The sequence below is a fragment of the Xiphophorus couchianus genome, chromosome 9, assembly GCF_001444195.1.
Source record: "Xiphophorus couchianus chromosome 9, X_couchianus-1.0, whole genome shotgun sequence".
NCBI classification, from domain to species: Eukaryota; Metazoa; Chordata; class Actinopteri; order Cyprinodontiformes; family Poeciliidae; genus Xiphophorus; species Xiphophorus couchianus.
In genome coordinates this window covers 22,335,847-22,351,477 of record NC_040236.1, presented here as the reverse complement: position 1 = coordinate 22,351,477, position 15,631 = coordinate 22,335,847, and the positions used below count along the sequence as shown (strand labels likewise).

The 15,631-nt window shown below is 40.0% G+C and overlaps 1 protein-coding gene across 1 annotated transcript in view; it reads right to left on the bottom strand.

Annotated features, from left to right (window-relative positions):
* Positions 1 to 14,135, bottom strand: part of oca2 (oculocutaneous albinism II) — a 53,245-nt gene extending 39,110 nt beyond the window's left edge. Inside the window, exons 1-8 of the mRNA XM_028027867.1 lie at positions 13,862 to 14,135; positions 10,652 to 10,886; positions 4,060 to 4,161; positions 3,127 to 3,318; positions 2,918 to 2,975; positions 1,826 to 1,898; positions 1,253 to 1,410; positions 556 to 638 (exon numbers count right to left, since the gene is read on the bottom strand). Coding sequence (XP_027883668.1) covers positions 556 to 638; positions 1,253 to 1,410; positions 1,826 to 1,898; positions 2,918 to 2,975; positions 3,127 to 3,318; positions 4,060 to 4,161; positions 10,652 to 10,878 — 893 coding nt within the window. The 5' untranslated portion in view covers positions 10,879 to 10,886; positions 13,862 to 14,135. The remainder of the gene's footprint in view (positions 1 to 555; positions 639 to 1,252; positions 1,411 to 1,825; positions 1,899 to 2,917; positions 2,976 to 3,126; positions 3,319 to 4,059; positions 4,162 to 10,651; positions 10,887 to 13,861) is intronic.
* Between the last annotated feature and the right edge of the window lie 1,496 nt (positions 14,136 to 15,631).

Below are 15,631 nucleotides of genomic sequence, written 5' to 3'. Positions count from 1 at the left end.
TAATGAGTATCCAGCTCCTTTGAGTCAATACTGTGTAAAACATCCTTTATGCATTTCAAGAATAAAATTCTTGCTAATTCTTCTTCTACAAAGCAGGTCAAGTTCTATCAGAGTGAATGAAGGACGGCCACAAATATCATTTTTCTTGCCTTGCCACAAATTCTACTTCGGCTTAAGGTCAGAACAGCTGAACGCCACCCCCGTCTTAAAGATTGCTCCGTGTTTAGTTACGTCCATCTTCCCATCACCCCTCACCAGCTCACAGGCTGAGAGCCGGCCCCAGACCAGCTCTTCAGCTCTGGTTTGACTCAGGAAAAGGTTCCGGTGCCGTGGAAGACATCCTGCCTTGTTGCAGTACAAAGGAAAGTTCTGCACAGGTTTTCTCTATTTACGAGAGTACAGACTCATCGCCATGACGTCTCGCATAAGGTTAGAGAGACTCCTATTGGCTCATCTGGGAAAGCAAATAAGTACAAGTCGGGACACCGTGTACTTTGTTTTCTATTGCGGAGTTGTGTGAAATCTTTTTCAATCCACATTAAATCTTCTGATTACCTGCTGAGCATCTCAAAGGTTCTTGTTGACACCTTCTGGTCACTCCGTTCAGGATGTAGGGGAATGGTCCAGTTATGAGTCACCTGGTAACAAACAGCAGAACAAATCATGATCATAAATGTTGTGGAAAATTTTGATTCATCCAATAATTGTTAAGGTGAAAATCTCTCAGTGGGGGTTAATTGGGAAACTTGCGCAAGACGAGAGCAGACAGTGTCAGGATCGCTCCATCAAAGTGTCAACTCTGACTTACAGAGTTCAATACATATCTTTTTATGGTGAAGGATAAAAGCATAGTAATATTTACAAGACCAACTGTGAAAGCTGTGTGTAATATGACATTACACACAGCTCATAACCATAACTGAGACCAAGACAGAACATAAATCACAAGTCAAGATTATTTGTATGGGACATTTCCGCAGCAGCGCAGTTCATAGGGCTTTACGTAATAAAAACGTCATACGGTGACCAATTATGAAACGAACAATAAATATTACATTTTGTCAAATGTCATCATCAAAATCACGAATACCCATCAAATTGATCAATGTGTCATCAAAGGCAACTCTAAACAGATGGGAGTTCAGTGTTAATTTAGAAGAACTGGATACGTTCAGATAGTAATGAAACCAAAGTTTAGTAGATAACATTTTCAAATGACATAAATTAATATTGCCAATATGGCCACTCTGACCTGCTGAGTCCTCCTCCTCCGCTGCCCCGGCTCCTCAGCCTGCTCCACCTGGATCAGGATGAACTCCTGGGAGGCGGAGTCCACAGCCCTTCCTGCAAAAGGCCCCGCCACTTGTAACTTCAGCAAGGCGTTATCCCGAAAGTCTGTCACGTTCATGGCTGAGAGACAGGCACCGTCAAGAGAAAAATGCAGACACTTTGCTGACAGTAAATCCTTTGCAGGATGAAAATATCCACCATGCCCGTGTGCTGAGTGCCACGCTTGTCCTCTTCACTGGCGGTTTTATAAAGTTTTGTTCGATATTTGACATGCTTATTTCTTTCTGACTGAAGAACGTAACAGCAGCAAGTGTCTACAGCACATAGGGCCACGGCGATGGTGGAGGGTTAGAGCGCGTGACCGATGTACGGAGGACTCGGTCTTCTATGTGGCCGCCACAAGTTCAAGTCCTGCCCATATTGCCGTCCCCCTTCTCTCACAACCCAATTTCCTGTCAATTCACTGTCAAATAAAGATCACTATAGCCAAAAATGTCCTTTTAAAAAAGCGTCTACTGAACAGCAGAAAGGATACAGAAGCTGTCTGTCGGAGAGACGGCCAGCATCCTCCAGGGGTTGTCCCGATCCGGGTACATACTGAAGAACAGCTGAGACCAGATGAAAACAATCAGTAGCACGAGTCAGTCACAAAAAATAGTTGCAAATTGCAAGTTATTTTTAGATATTGTGAAATGTGACCACTCACACCAAATATCTAATGGATTGTTAACTCCAGTGTGCAAGGGCCGGTGTCCTGCAACCTTTAGATGTGCGTCCGGTCCAGCACACCTGAATAAAATGACTGAATCCCCTCCTCAGTTTTTCATTTGCAGTACAGTCCTCCGGACTCCTGCTAGTGACCTGGTTATTTGACTCAGGTGCGTTGAACCAGAGACACGTCTAGAGGTCCCTTGAGGACTGAAGTCATAGAGCCTTGCTCTAGAAACCGGATGTAAAACATGCCCTTGTCATGACGACAAACTGATGAGATGACACTGCTACCAGACTCTTCCACACTGCAGTCAAGACACACACTTTTTTTTCTCCATCACTTGTAATGGAGAGTACATCACATCACTGCCTACTTGGTGCTCCCCAAAAGACCTCAACCCACACTCTGGTGGATTTTAAATAGTTCGGTAAGGTCCCAGTCTGGTGTGAAGGGAGCTTTCGATGTTACAACATGGGAACAGGGATCATGGCTAATTTCTCATTTTCCACAAATATGAGTCAGAAGTGTCAAGCAAGGCTACCTCATAGCTACAAAGGATGTGTTTTAAGAGAAACAAGAAGTTTATTCAAAGCGAGAGTTTATTAAGGTTTGTTCTTAAACAATTGATTGGCTGCTTCAAGTCAATCAAGTGGCCTTTCTAAAGCCAAAGTGTTTTTGAAGAGATTCGAATCACCTTTCAGTGACCGTGCTATGCTGGGCTGATTATCTCCCAGGACTAGCTGTAGATCTCAAGCAATGGAATGATTTCAATGAAACTTTTTAAAATACAAGCAAATAAGAGCTGAATGTCTCAGAAGATTACAGAACATTTGTTTACAGTTTGCTGCTTTAGTCTCCTTGATATATATATATATATATATATATATATATTTTTTTTTTTTGTAGCTAACTTACACTGGAGAGAACAACAATCGCAAATATAGCCACAACCTTGGACACTCTGAGGCAGCATCTGGAGAGGAAACAAAGACAGGACACATAAATAAATTATGTGTAAGCTTGCTTTATGTTAGTGGCTTCAAACCCTGTAGATTTGACTTCATAATGTACATGTATGATGTGTCAGAATAATAAATGATGTCAGAAGAGACGGGGAGTCGTACTTTATACTGCTGGTGAGTCTGAAGCTGCGGTTCAAGTTTTCCAGTGTCTCGTACTTTTCTGAGGAGTTGGAGCGCGACAGGCCGGCCACCTCGCTGCCCAGGCGATAACGTCTCTCTGTGTCCATGCAGCAGTTGTCCCATGGCTCCTCTACTCCAACGAAGCTGGGCTCATGTACTGTCATGTACGTAATACTTAAACAACAATAAGTCCATACCAGTCACTATGAGTCACCAAACGTTCAGTCCCAGAGACAAGAAAAGGACAGTTTTGGGATCACATTTTTTAAAATGCCGAGTATTTGTCATGTAAAATGTACAACTACAACTAATATATATAGAGAGAGAAGGAAGTTTAAAACAAAACGCTGCGATAACGCGGTTGCATAATTGTGCCTTTTGATGCACTTTTTGCTTCAATTTCTGCATTCAACCTGCGCAGTTTGGACTCTTCTTCATGATTTGACATCTCCTGTCCACAGCGCCACACATTTAATGTCCGATTTAGGTCTGGAGACATTTTTTGGTAAAGGAATTCAAAGGCTGACTTGGATATGAGCTTGGACTATCTCTCGGTTGCCAAAAAAATAAGGTATTTGGTCAAAACCTATTGGGTTGTCTTCCCGACGAAAGCTGTGCCTTCATTTCCAACAGTTCCCCAGGGTTATAACACTGCATTCTGATGATGGTGAGTGGAAAAAACAAAGCTGGGTCCTAATAAGTCGGCTTGCTGGCGTAGTAAAAGTTGAAGTTGCTGAACCTTTCACAAGACGTTTGGGATATGCTGGTTCTCTCTGCGTACATGTGGTATTTCTTAATTTACTACGGCTTTCTCCGTTGCTACTGATGCCACATAAAAATGCATGTAGGGTTAATATGCAGAAATCTTAACCCTCAGGTAAACATCCAAAATCAAAAGGCAGATGAACCGCTCACCCGTCATCTTGGGAGAATCGCAGCAGAGGCGACCGTTCTGTAAGGTTGGCTGAATTGGCTTTTCCTCTGAGAAAGTTGACAGCATTGAAGTTGTTCCTGAAACTAATAAAGAAAAAGGCACTGTGAGCTGAAATACCCTGAAATACAGTTGAGCTGACATAAACGGCACAGAACAAACTCTGGTTGTCAGCTAGTGGCTTAACACCAAAGAAACACCTTGTTAGATCAGAAAACAGTTGGTTCGTAACCTGGTGGACTATCACAACCTCACACACTATTACAATATCTACTATTTGTTTAATGGGATTATTTAAAATGCCTGTCTAATCTCAACACTTAAATTGTATGTTGGAGATGCTGGCAGTTGCCTGGTACAACAAAGCAGGTAGATGCTTGAAAAGATGTAACATCTTGGCAAATGGAAGATTTCTGAGGTTCCCAAGTCGAACATGGCCGACATTATACCACACCTAGCCTGCCTTCTTCTATTAGTGCCAAAACAATGAAAGAGACACACTCACACACTCCCTGCCGTTCCTGTAATGTAAAAGAAAATGCGGTTTATCAGACTCATCCACTTTCTGTCCTGTGGTAAGTTCTGATTCTCACATGCCTGTTGTTGGCGCTTTTGGACAATGACCGTGGTCACCATGAATACACTCGATGGTCCACACCTCTGCCACCCCACATGTAACAAATTAATAGAAAATAATATATAACTTCGGCAGTTTGAGCTTTGACCTTCCCTTCGTCTAGAACCTTTACTGGTAAAGGGTCGGGAACAGGGCAGTTAACCCCTCTGCAGACCACACACATCCTGGACACAAAATGATTAAACTTTCACCTGCAGATCAGTGCTCGCATTTTTTAATAAAACCAGCACTAATTCAACCATGTCGTCTTGTTTTGTAAAAGCACTGTATATATACTGTACGTATCCATATTTACAAGAAATAAAAAACTTTCTTCATTGAGAGCAAAGTGGAGCCAAACTCAAATCCTTCCTTTGTGCTCACAAGCTTGGTGAATAAAGCCGTTTCCGATCCAGTCTGATCTACAGTAGATCACCTGTTGGATTGACAGGGGTAGCATATGTAAACTTACTAAAGAGAAAAACACATTATACAAGTTTGATTTATATGCATCTATGAGTCTTAGCCTCTTATCCTCACTTTACGTGTTCATTTGTTGCCTAACATATCCTACCCAGTAACAGGTGCTATGACCAGTCTATACATATTTGCCTCAAACTAGAATCACTGAATCACTAAATTGTAAGGTGTTCAATTGTGTAAAGTTGAAATTTACACATTTACAAATTTTTGAAATTGTAAAGTGTTCAACTTTTAAATAACCCTAAAACAAACAGGCATTAGCTATCAAAAGTATGTCAAGTTTTTATCCAACTCTTCTTATTAAACGACAATAGCTGAACGTCATAGGAATTAGGACAGTGTTCGTTGAGGTTGGTTAACATCCACTTGTTCTAGTCTCTAAACATTTTCTATTGTATTTTTAGTTCCACAAATGTATTTTGGTGATTGTTATAATAAGACTTTAAACCTGACATTTAGTTACATTTATCCACCCTGCTTATGTCGTTGGCATCCACTCCGGTAGGCGTTACCGACTGCTCTCCAGACACTACGGTCCTTTGTGTTTGAAGGTTGTGGGATACAGAACTGGATTACATTTGGCTAGGTCTGCCCCATTAATCTCCCGCCGACACGCTTACACAACTACAGAGAGATTTAGCAAAAGTCTACAAATGTTTCCTCAACTCAGATGTCCCAGTCCAACTCCGGCAAAGTGAGTCTCAGCAGAGAGACTGAGCTTTAATGAAGCGTTTAAGAGCAGATTATGGCCGGACAGAAGAACAGAAGAGTGAAATTGGAAAGAATCACACGGCTCGTTTGGAGGAAATGACTTCTCGTAGATATACGGAACCTATTGAGTCCTCCACAAATAAATCCAACACCCAGCCACGAAGACTGCTTCAAAAAAACATTTGTGAAAGAATGAGCTGCTCTAAGGAGGTCAGAGGAAGTGAATCACGGTTAGATTTTGAATGTTTCTTAAAGCTATAACCTCAATGAACACCTGTAACAGACAACAGGTCTTCCTCAGCAAAACTTCCAAATTTCGGGTTCACTTTAATAACAGTGGGTCTGGTAATGTCTGCTTGTTCCACCAACATCAGAGGATTTGCTTCAGGTTAGTATTGTGTCCCTCTGCAGAGCTCCACGGAAACAAATCAGGAGCCAGAAGACGACAGCAAATAGCCAGCAGGAGCTAAAAGCACAACAAATACTGGACAGGAGACACAAACAAACATGTAATCAAGCAACTGTTTCCTGCCAAGTGAGTCTGATTGAACAACTGCTGCCAGAGGAGCGCCGGCTGAAATCGTTCACAGCGCTTTCAGGGTTCTGTGCGTTTTGTTATTTTCTTGATTTGCTGAGTTCTTTGCCGTGGACAAACTAAGTGTTGCATTTCATTTCGAAAACTTTTTTTTGTTTTTTGTCTGAATCATCCTTTGGAAGTTTCTTACATGCTGTTTGGTGGAATTAGACAATAATGTGACTTCTAGTGAACCGATGAGGAACATTTGGAAGAGAATCTGGAGCGACGGATGTTTGGTTTAGTGAAAACACAAATGGATGTCTGTGAAAGCAAGATATGATTGAAGCTTGTGATTGAAAAAAAAAGGAAAGCGGAACACTGAAGTTGTACGGAGTAGATGTGCTGACGGTGAGCAGGTTTAACGACGGCCTTCAAAGCAACATGAAGTGAACAAGAAAGGTGAATAAGACAGTGCTGATGATGAAGATCAGGAGAGAGGCTAACTTTATCACATCTCCTGCTGTCCTGAGTTGTTCAGGATTCCTAAAGTATTTCTTTGTTTCAAGGTCACATGATGCACCAGATGTTTCTGTCTGCACTAGTTTATCTCCCAAACCCAAACCATGATGCTGCCACCACCTTGTCTGACTGTAGAAATGATATCAGTGGATTGTCAAAGTTCTGTTTGTTTGCCAGCCATCATCAAGGTCTGGCTCCAGTCGTGTTATATTTAGTCAAAATTCAAAATCTTCACGTGGGGAGGAATATTTTCATTGTTACTGAGAACAAACTTGTAAGTTCACCATGTGTTAATTACTCGTTTTCCTTCTTAGGCAGTTTTTTGCACATAAACTGAGTTTGTAAAAATAGATGTTTGGTGTAGCGTGTTGGATTTGATTAGGCCTGTCGCGATAAACGATAAATCGATTAATCTTACGATAAATTAAAACTATCGACGTCATTTTAATTATCGGCATTATCGTCTCTTCCGGCCTTTTTCTCTTTCTGTTAATGACACGAATGAAAAAAGGCTCAACTCCGGTGCTCTCCACTGACTCCTCCCTTCCTCATTTCCTTAGTGTAAAGCCCAGCGCACACTACACGATCTTAGAGCTGTGGGCTGATTGTCGGCCCATTTTCAAAACCTGACAGACCACACTTTACCCGACAGAAATCCTAGCTATAACGGTTCGATCGGGTTCGGTCCTGCCGTGTGGTGTCCAACAATGGGCACAAAATAATGGCTACAAGTTCAGTGAACTAATTTTAAAACCAGGCATTAATCAATGCTTTACTACAATCTACCTGCAATGCATGTGGCTAGTGTCAGCGTAAAGTCCTGACTGAATGAAAATCATCAGAACCTATTTACGTCACGTTAACGAAGAACAGCTGAAAAGTTACCGGGTTTATCAACTGCTGTAGTAATTTCGCTCCAACTCCTCCTCTTGTCATTTCTATATTCTTTGCATGTTGAACAAACATTAATGTTGTTTCCTCGTCGGCTGGACTTCGGGTTGCGCCGTATCAGCTGTTTGGGATTCCCCGAGGTAATTTCCCCTCAGAAAGCGCCGAGGAGAATCCGCGCTTTCTGATTGGCTGCCTGTCACATTCAACAGGCTGCGTTAAAATCCCAGTTGGGGAAAACCCCTGATTTAGATCGGAGCGGCAACGACGATCTACCGTAACACACGACACAATCTGAGAAAGACCAACGTTTTAAGATTGTTGTATGGGGAAAAATAGGAGCAAAAAATCATATAGTGTGAACTATTGCATCAGGTAGTCAATGTGCCCATCTTCTCTATTTAAATCTAATTATTACTGAAGGGCAACATAATATACATACTTCATAATCTGCACTCTTTTGGTTGAATGCAGTATTTATTTCCACTTTGGCTTTATGTTGTTTAGTTTTTATCAAGTACATTTTTTGTTAATGGAGACTGAGAATTCATTTTGTTTTTGGTTGTTTTGTTTATTTTGTTTATCAGCTCCAGTGTTAAATATTCTTTTGAAAATAAAGTGTATCTATCTTTGGCAGAAAATCACATGTATTATTACGTCATTTCCATTAAATCAGTGTAAAAAGGTCTTCAGACAATATTATCGTTTATCGCAATAGTTTTTTGAGACAATTAATCGCTCAGCAAAATTTGCTATCGTGACAGGCCTAGATTTGATCATATAAAGTTGCAAGCACTGTTCACTCTTACTCCTTTTGGAGCCTTAGGACTTTTTTCTTGTCATGTTTCAGTGCTTTCCTGACCCATAACCTGACATCTTTTCAGAAGAAAATGATTTTCCAGCACTACCCTTTGTTGCTTTTACACCTCAAACAGGAAACTTTGGGTTGTCAACACAAAAAAGGCGTCTGTATTCTGATGTCATTTAACTTTTTGCCATTTTTTTAATTCTCTTATCCTGTTTTGAATGACTCCAGGACTAATTCACATTTCTGCATGTGTGACATTTTTATTTGGTTAAAACGTGACTGTTGAAGCACATTCCAGTGCATCTGATTATTTGAAATAATAAAGATTCAAATGCACCTGTCTGTCGAGAAGACACACTGATATCGTTTGTACTTCGAATTAGTTCACAAATTCCTCAGTATAATCCCGACAACGTCACGGCCACGGGCTTGAGATTAGCTCTTTTCCGCCCAGGGAGTTTTCCTGGGATAGAAACCCACCTTCACACACATTTCGGTCTGTGTGATTGTTTGTAGATCTCAAGGAATGTTGAAATTTTTCTTTATCTTTTTTTACGTTCACTCATCCCCGCGGGATTTAAAGATTTACATTGAACTGTAATGTCTTTCTGCATGTGTGATTTGAAATCTTGTTACGTCTCTAATCCAGTGAGAAGAAAGAGAGGCCGTTAATCTTGTTAGCTTTTTTCTCCAAGGAACGAAGCAAACGAGAGCAGGAAACATGCTCCTTTAGAGAGGGGCTCGGCTCGTGGTTTTTAATACAAAGGTTTCTAATTTTTCTCCAAATATCTACATTGAACCCAGCAACTGTGAGGGGGAATGTTCTTACTTTGCTCCGTTTGAATTCTAATCCATTACCAATAACTTAATAGAAAAACAAACAAAAGATAAACAGGTTTCCTTGGTCTGGTTTTTGCCATTATTCTGTTTTGAATCCCACAGAAAACAACAATAACATCAGGATAGTAAATTCTCCTCTTACTGGGGTCATGTAACCATATTTATATATACCTGGCATTCACTACTGAGACTGAAGAGTTATTTTGATAATGTGGCTCCGCACTCAGGGCGTCCCTCCATCATGGAGTGGCTCTGGGGTTCCAGAAAACAAAAATAAAAATATTTTATTGTTAGCATCAATGGGGATTGTGACCTCTCGTGCTGTATGCTTTAGAAAAATAAGGCGTGGCACTAAGACTCGATGATAACGCTGAACCCAGGGCTAAATTAAAGGGTTTTGTTCACCGTTTCTAAAGATTTGTGGAACATTTGATCATCCCCTTAAACATTTAAGGGGATTGTACAACTTAAACGTGTACAATTTCGACTAGAGGGTTCTACCTTAAACAGGGATCTGTGATGAAATCTGTAAAAACTGTCAACGTGGCCGAGGCTTCGGAGTGACGGGACTTTAAAAATGAACGTATTCCTTTCAGCTGAGAAATGAAAAAGAAATCAAAAAACTGGGAATCTTTCTATGCCCACAAGTACCACAAATAAGAGAACCAGGTTTGACTCCGATCTGAAATGTTAAATTAGCCCTTTCATGCATCAATTATGATCCTTTATGTCAGGATTTTTTTTTTAAGTGTTTCTGATTTTTTTGAGGCATAAAAAAAAAGGTAGAGAAAAAAAATTGTAAAAAAAAAAAGCTTTTACAAATTTTTCTGGAGTTGTAATTTTCTCCAAATACAAAGTTGTTATTTGGAAAATAAATCACTGGTATTAGTCTTTAGGGGATACTTGATGTGGAAGGAGGAGCTGGATATTCCTGAGTTGCTTTATCGTCTGACTGCCATATTGGATTTAGCAAAAAATATTCTTGCAATTTCAGTGGATGGCCAGTGGTTGGCAGTATGATGCACTGGTGTTCACTTCGGTGGTCTGTGTGCATTTATAACATAAAAATCCACAAGAAACACAAGAAATTGTCTTTTCGATAACTGTCCACTGTACTGGCCGCTATGCATGAAAGGACCAGTGTTTACGTCAGCTGCCAGCCGAGAGAGAGCAGAAAGTGGTGCAGCCACGTACCCGTTCTCTTGCCGAACCGGAACCAGGTCCTCAGCATGGATGATGCACTGTCCTGCAGGCTGCAGCTTCTGGGTGTCTCCTCTCTCTGAGATCCCCTGAAGCAGACGCAGCTCCCCAAAGTTCCCCGGCACGGCCTCCGGCGACCTGAGGCCGCTCCTGCCCTGATGGCCCGCGGCCGTAGTCTGAGACATTTCAATCTCCAGGTTGCTTTTGTTCTCCAGATACATTCTGAGGCCTGAGGAGAAGAGAATAGGTTATCTCCGTTTTGCCTGATGAAAAATTCAGCTCCTTCAGTCGATGTGGCTAACTTATGTCATAACAAAAGAACTGAACAGATTTGCGACAAAAAGGAAAACGAGGCATCTTTAAAAAATGTTTTTAACAGGCTCACCTAGTCAGGACTAGGGCTGTGTGATGTTAGCAATTCTACGATATTTTTTTTCCTCAGAAAGTATAATTTTTTCATCCGCAAGTATTGATACAATATAACCTACTTTGAGTTTATATGTCAAATACACATGAATTAAATAACAGCTATCACACATTACATTTTTACCCAATTGCACATGTACATTAAAAATGACATGTAAGGAAACAGTTACAGTAAAATGATGAAATGAAATAGATAAATTACATTATCTAGTACAAGTGAATAAGACGAAAAAGGTTTCTTTTCTGCACCACCAGATACAAAAAGCCACACAATTAACATTTAAACAAAGCAAATGTATAACAAAAGCAACATTTATTACACCATCAGTTCAATTAATTCAATCCAAGTCTATGGAACAGTCACACTCACTCTGTCCCTCTGAAATCTTTCAGAAAACCTTTAAAATGTGTTGAATCATATCGTTAGCTGAATATTGTGATATATATTATATCGTGAGAGGAATATCGCATATCATATTGTATCATGGGATTAGTGATTCGCTACAGCCCTGGTTAGCACCAACCCAGTAAAATGCACTGAAGTTTAATTCTGTCATGCAACAACATATTTTAAACGCTGCGAGGCATGAATACTGTCATAAAGTCTGCAGGACACTGACTGACTTATCCAAGAAGAACAAAGCCACTGATTGCTGCTACAGTCAGTCCCTTTTTTCCAGTGACTCCAACAGAGTTGCATGATTTAACTAGAAACAGTGCAGACCAGAATAACAAGAAACAATGAGGAGAGGCCCTGAAGGCTTCGTGGAGGAAGAAGATTCTGCAGTCAGGTGCTACACTGCTGCAGCTTCACTGCCAGAAGTCATGTGATCCACTGCATGAATGAAGACGATGAAGGCCAGGAGCGTTTCTGCCTGAAAAGATTCCTCTTCAAATCTACAATTACATTTTCATTTCTTGGCACTAAGCCGAACTCAACGTACCAGGAATAATTGTTAGGTAATTTTGGTAATATTGGTGCACTCCTATCTATTGAAGCATTTTGTCATGGAAGAAGTGTCATTGCCCAACACAAAGTAATGCATATTCACGAAACTGAAGGCTTGGTCTGCAAGAAAATTTCAACAAATAAAAATCTGAAAAGTAACAAATTTGGCCTGTCGGCACAAATGACCCGTGAACACGAACATGATGCAGAGAGACGCTTTTTAAAACGTTTTAGAAACATTTTTAATGACAAATTAATTGTCCTCTGAAAATGTTAAATATGTTGCTGCAACGCAAAACGTTTGTTTTTGTTTTTTATTAACTAATGAAATCGAGACAATAAACAGGACGATGTAGATCCAGCAGATTTAGGAGCGCTCAATTATTAAACTTGTCTCAATGCAGCAAGAGGAAAGACCGACTCATATTCTGCTCTTGTGGATGAAAATAAAGCCTAGAAATTATAAATCAACAAAATAGAAAACAACCAACACGTGAACATTTAATAAACTGCCCTCCTTTCTTTTAAAAAGTCTTACACGTCTTCTTTGTTTCAGCACTACAGTCATTTAGATGGTTTTATTTTTGTCATTTTTTTCTGACTACCTTGTTTCATTCACATATTCATTGTTTATTATTGGGATTTTATGGTTTGTTTGGTTTTTATAATGTGGCACACGAGGCAAAAAGGTTGTAAAGCACTGATGTAGATCGGAGCATTTTCACGTGTGAAAATGGCCTAGTTAAAGTCTAATCCAGTTGCGGAGATTCAGTCAGTTCGATCGGACTGAGCCGCTTCCCTGACTCTACTGAAGAAAAGCCTCCCCACAGCATGATGCTGACACCACCTTTGAATCTCAATGCTGCACTTTTTTCTTTTTTCAAATCAAGCATCATTTTCCTTCTAACTCACAGCAGCTTTGTGGTCGTTTGGTACATGAAATAAAAATAGAGGTTATCGAAGTTTGTGAATGTAACGTGACAAAAGTTCAAAGCTCTTAATGTCGGGAGCTGACGACACTGGATTTTATTCCAACTTCTTTAAAGAAAAAGTTTGAATTTTAGGGGAAATGTACATAAAGTGTATGCAGCAGCGTGAGATCTCGGCCTTGTTAGGTAGATTCACGCTCACAAATAAAACAGGGGAAAAGGAGTTATGACGGAAAATAAAGAGTGAAGTTCAGAGAATGAAAAGAACAAAGGCAGGATTAATGCTCATGTGAAAGGCAGCAGGGATTCACATGACATTTAGGCTTTTTAAGTAGCGAGCTGAAAGTACTGTAAAAAAAAAAAAAAAAAAAAGATAATACAGCTGGATTAGAGCAAGCAAAGATCCCAACTAAAACAACCTTCACATTCATTTCTCTCAATTATCCAAACAATCAAAAATAAACACGTTCAGGATGTCAGATTTGACTGATCCTGGAAGCAGCTCCTGGTGTCAGTCCAGCCTCATGTAACGCGGGAAGCGCTCCGTTGTTCCCTGAGGACAATGACGGGCTTGTTGGGCGCCGGGCCCCGCAGGCCCTGGGTGATGTCAAAAAACACAAACTGCTTTCTTTTCGGTTTTTCCAGCTCGGTTCACAGCAATTAAAGATTGCAGGCTGAAAGCGAACTGAACCTGAGCGGGACTAATCGGCAGGTTCCTGCTCCATAATCTGTCAGCAGTGCTCTGCAAAACGATGGATGTCATTTGTTAAACCGAAACTAACTTGACGCATGGTGGAAAGAGTCATTTATTCAAAGTTGTAAAGGTATTTCTCTGCGTTTAAGGTTAACTCAGATTTTGCGTTTTTGACGCAGCTGATGAAGTAAAACAGACGAACTTACCTTGAGAGATGCACACAAAAAAAAAGTCGCTCTAGATGATGTTGAAGGCGCAGGTAGGAACGATGTGTTGGATCTGAATTTAAAAAAAATATCTGCTGCAAAACTTTACTTTTCAGTAATCCAAATTATTTTCAACTTTTTGTTTGATTAATACTTTTTTTGTGTTGGGGGTGGGATGAGGAGGCTGCAGTAAAGTCAGAGCACAGAGGCGTGGTTGAAAACAAGAGAAGGTGAGGAGTTTCTTCTCTCCTGCGCTCTCCCCAGCAAAAGAGGGCGACGCTCCTGAAAGCTCTGAGGGCGGTGGGGCCGGGGAGGGGCCCCGGGGAGGGGACCGAGTGGGAGTGGGTGGTGCAGAGCCTTTAAAAGGAAACGTTCCACTCAGGAAACTAGTAGTAAAAAGTACTAGATCACTTGAATGACTATTTCTCTTAAAACTTTGGGAAAATGTCTCATCAGTGAAGTAATCTACCAGTGGAACTGGTGCTTTATTTGATTTTTTTTATCAATATTATGAACTGATTGCCTTAAAACGAGCTCTTGTGTCTTGTTGAAAAGTTACTTTGGAGTTAGTTTTGTCTTAATTCAAGTGTATTAAGATGTTTGCACTGGTAAACTAGTCAAAAATATTCAGTAAGATTTTGTGTTTTTGCAGTAAAAAGGGCCGGCTTCTACACACCGCAACAAGTAACTTCTCAGAAGAAGCTTGTTTTAAGTCTATAATTCCTTATTATTGATGAAAAAGTACTAGCTCCACTGGAAGATAAATTCGCTTATAAGAAAGCAATATTCCCATCTTATAAGTGAACTAATTTGCCAATGGAGCTAGTAGGTACTTTTTCATCAATAATCAGGAATTATAGACTTAAAACAAGCTTCTATCTTGCTGAAAAGTTAGTTTTGTGTTAAGATATTTGCATTAGAAACCAGACCACAAATTACTTTGTAAGATTTTGTATTTTTGCAGTGCAGTGCTTTGCGAAAACTTTTTTTTTTCACACCCCTGTCACTCTCCACACGTGGCCACATTAGAGCTTTAATGTATTTTGTTGGGGTTTTATGGAACAAAGTAAACAAACTAGAGCATAGGTAGATATATTATATCCACACACACACATATATATATATATAGAAAGCAACAATTGTACTCAAGCAAGAGTAGCCATTCAAGAAATCACTGAAGTAAAAAAAAAAGTATCAAAACAACCATCACTTCAATATTTAAAAATTACATCATCAGATGGAACAATATATAAAGTTATGTGGAAATGTTTGTACTTTAAAGACCAAAATGAAAATAATTCATATAAATACCATCATTACATAACAAAATAGACTAATTTTTCCAAATATAATGTTTTTCAATGCAAAACTTAAAAAAAGGTTCTGAACATCTCATAGAGCCTCTGGGTGAAATGAAGGGTCTCTGATAAGATAAGACCAAAATATTGTATTTTTTCTCTCACTCTTTGACAGCACCAATTTGAATACAGCATTCCCCAAGGTGAAACGTGGCAGCAGAAGTATTATGCTGTGGGAATGCATTGTTTCCAGCAGGGGCAGTGAAACCGCTTCGATTTGATGGGAAGATCTACTAAACAGGGTAAGAACACGAACCAAATACAAATGAGGAAAAAAAAAAAAAAAAAACTTTCAAAACCATGTACCAGTTTTTCTCCACTTCACATTTCAGCTGAAGCAGACAAACAGAACCTGAAGAATGAGACGCTGTCAGAAAACCTTTCCCCTAGATCAGCGGCGAAAGCTGCGTTT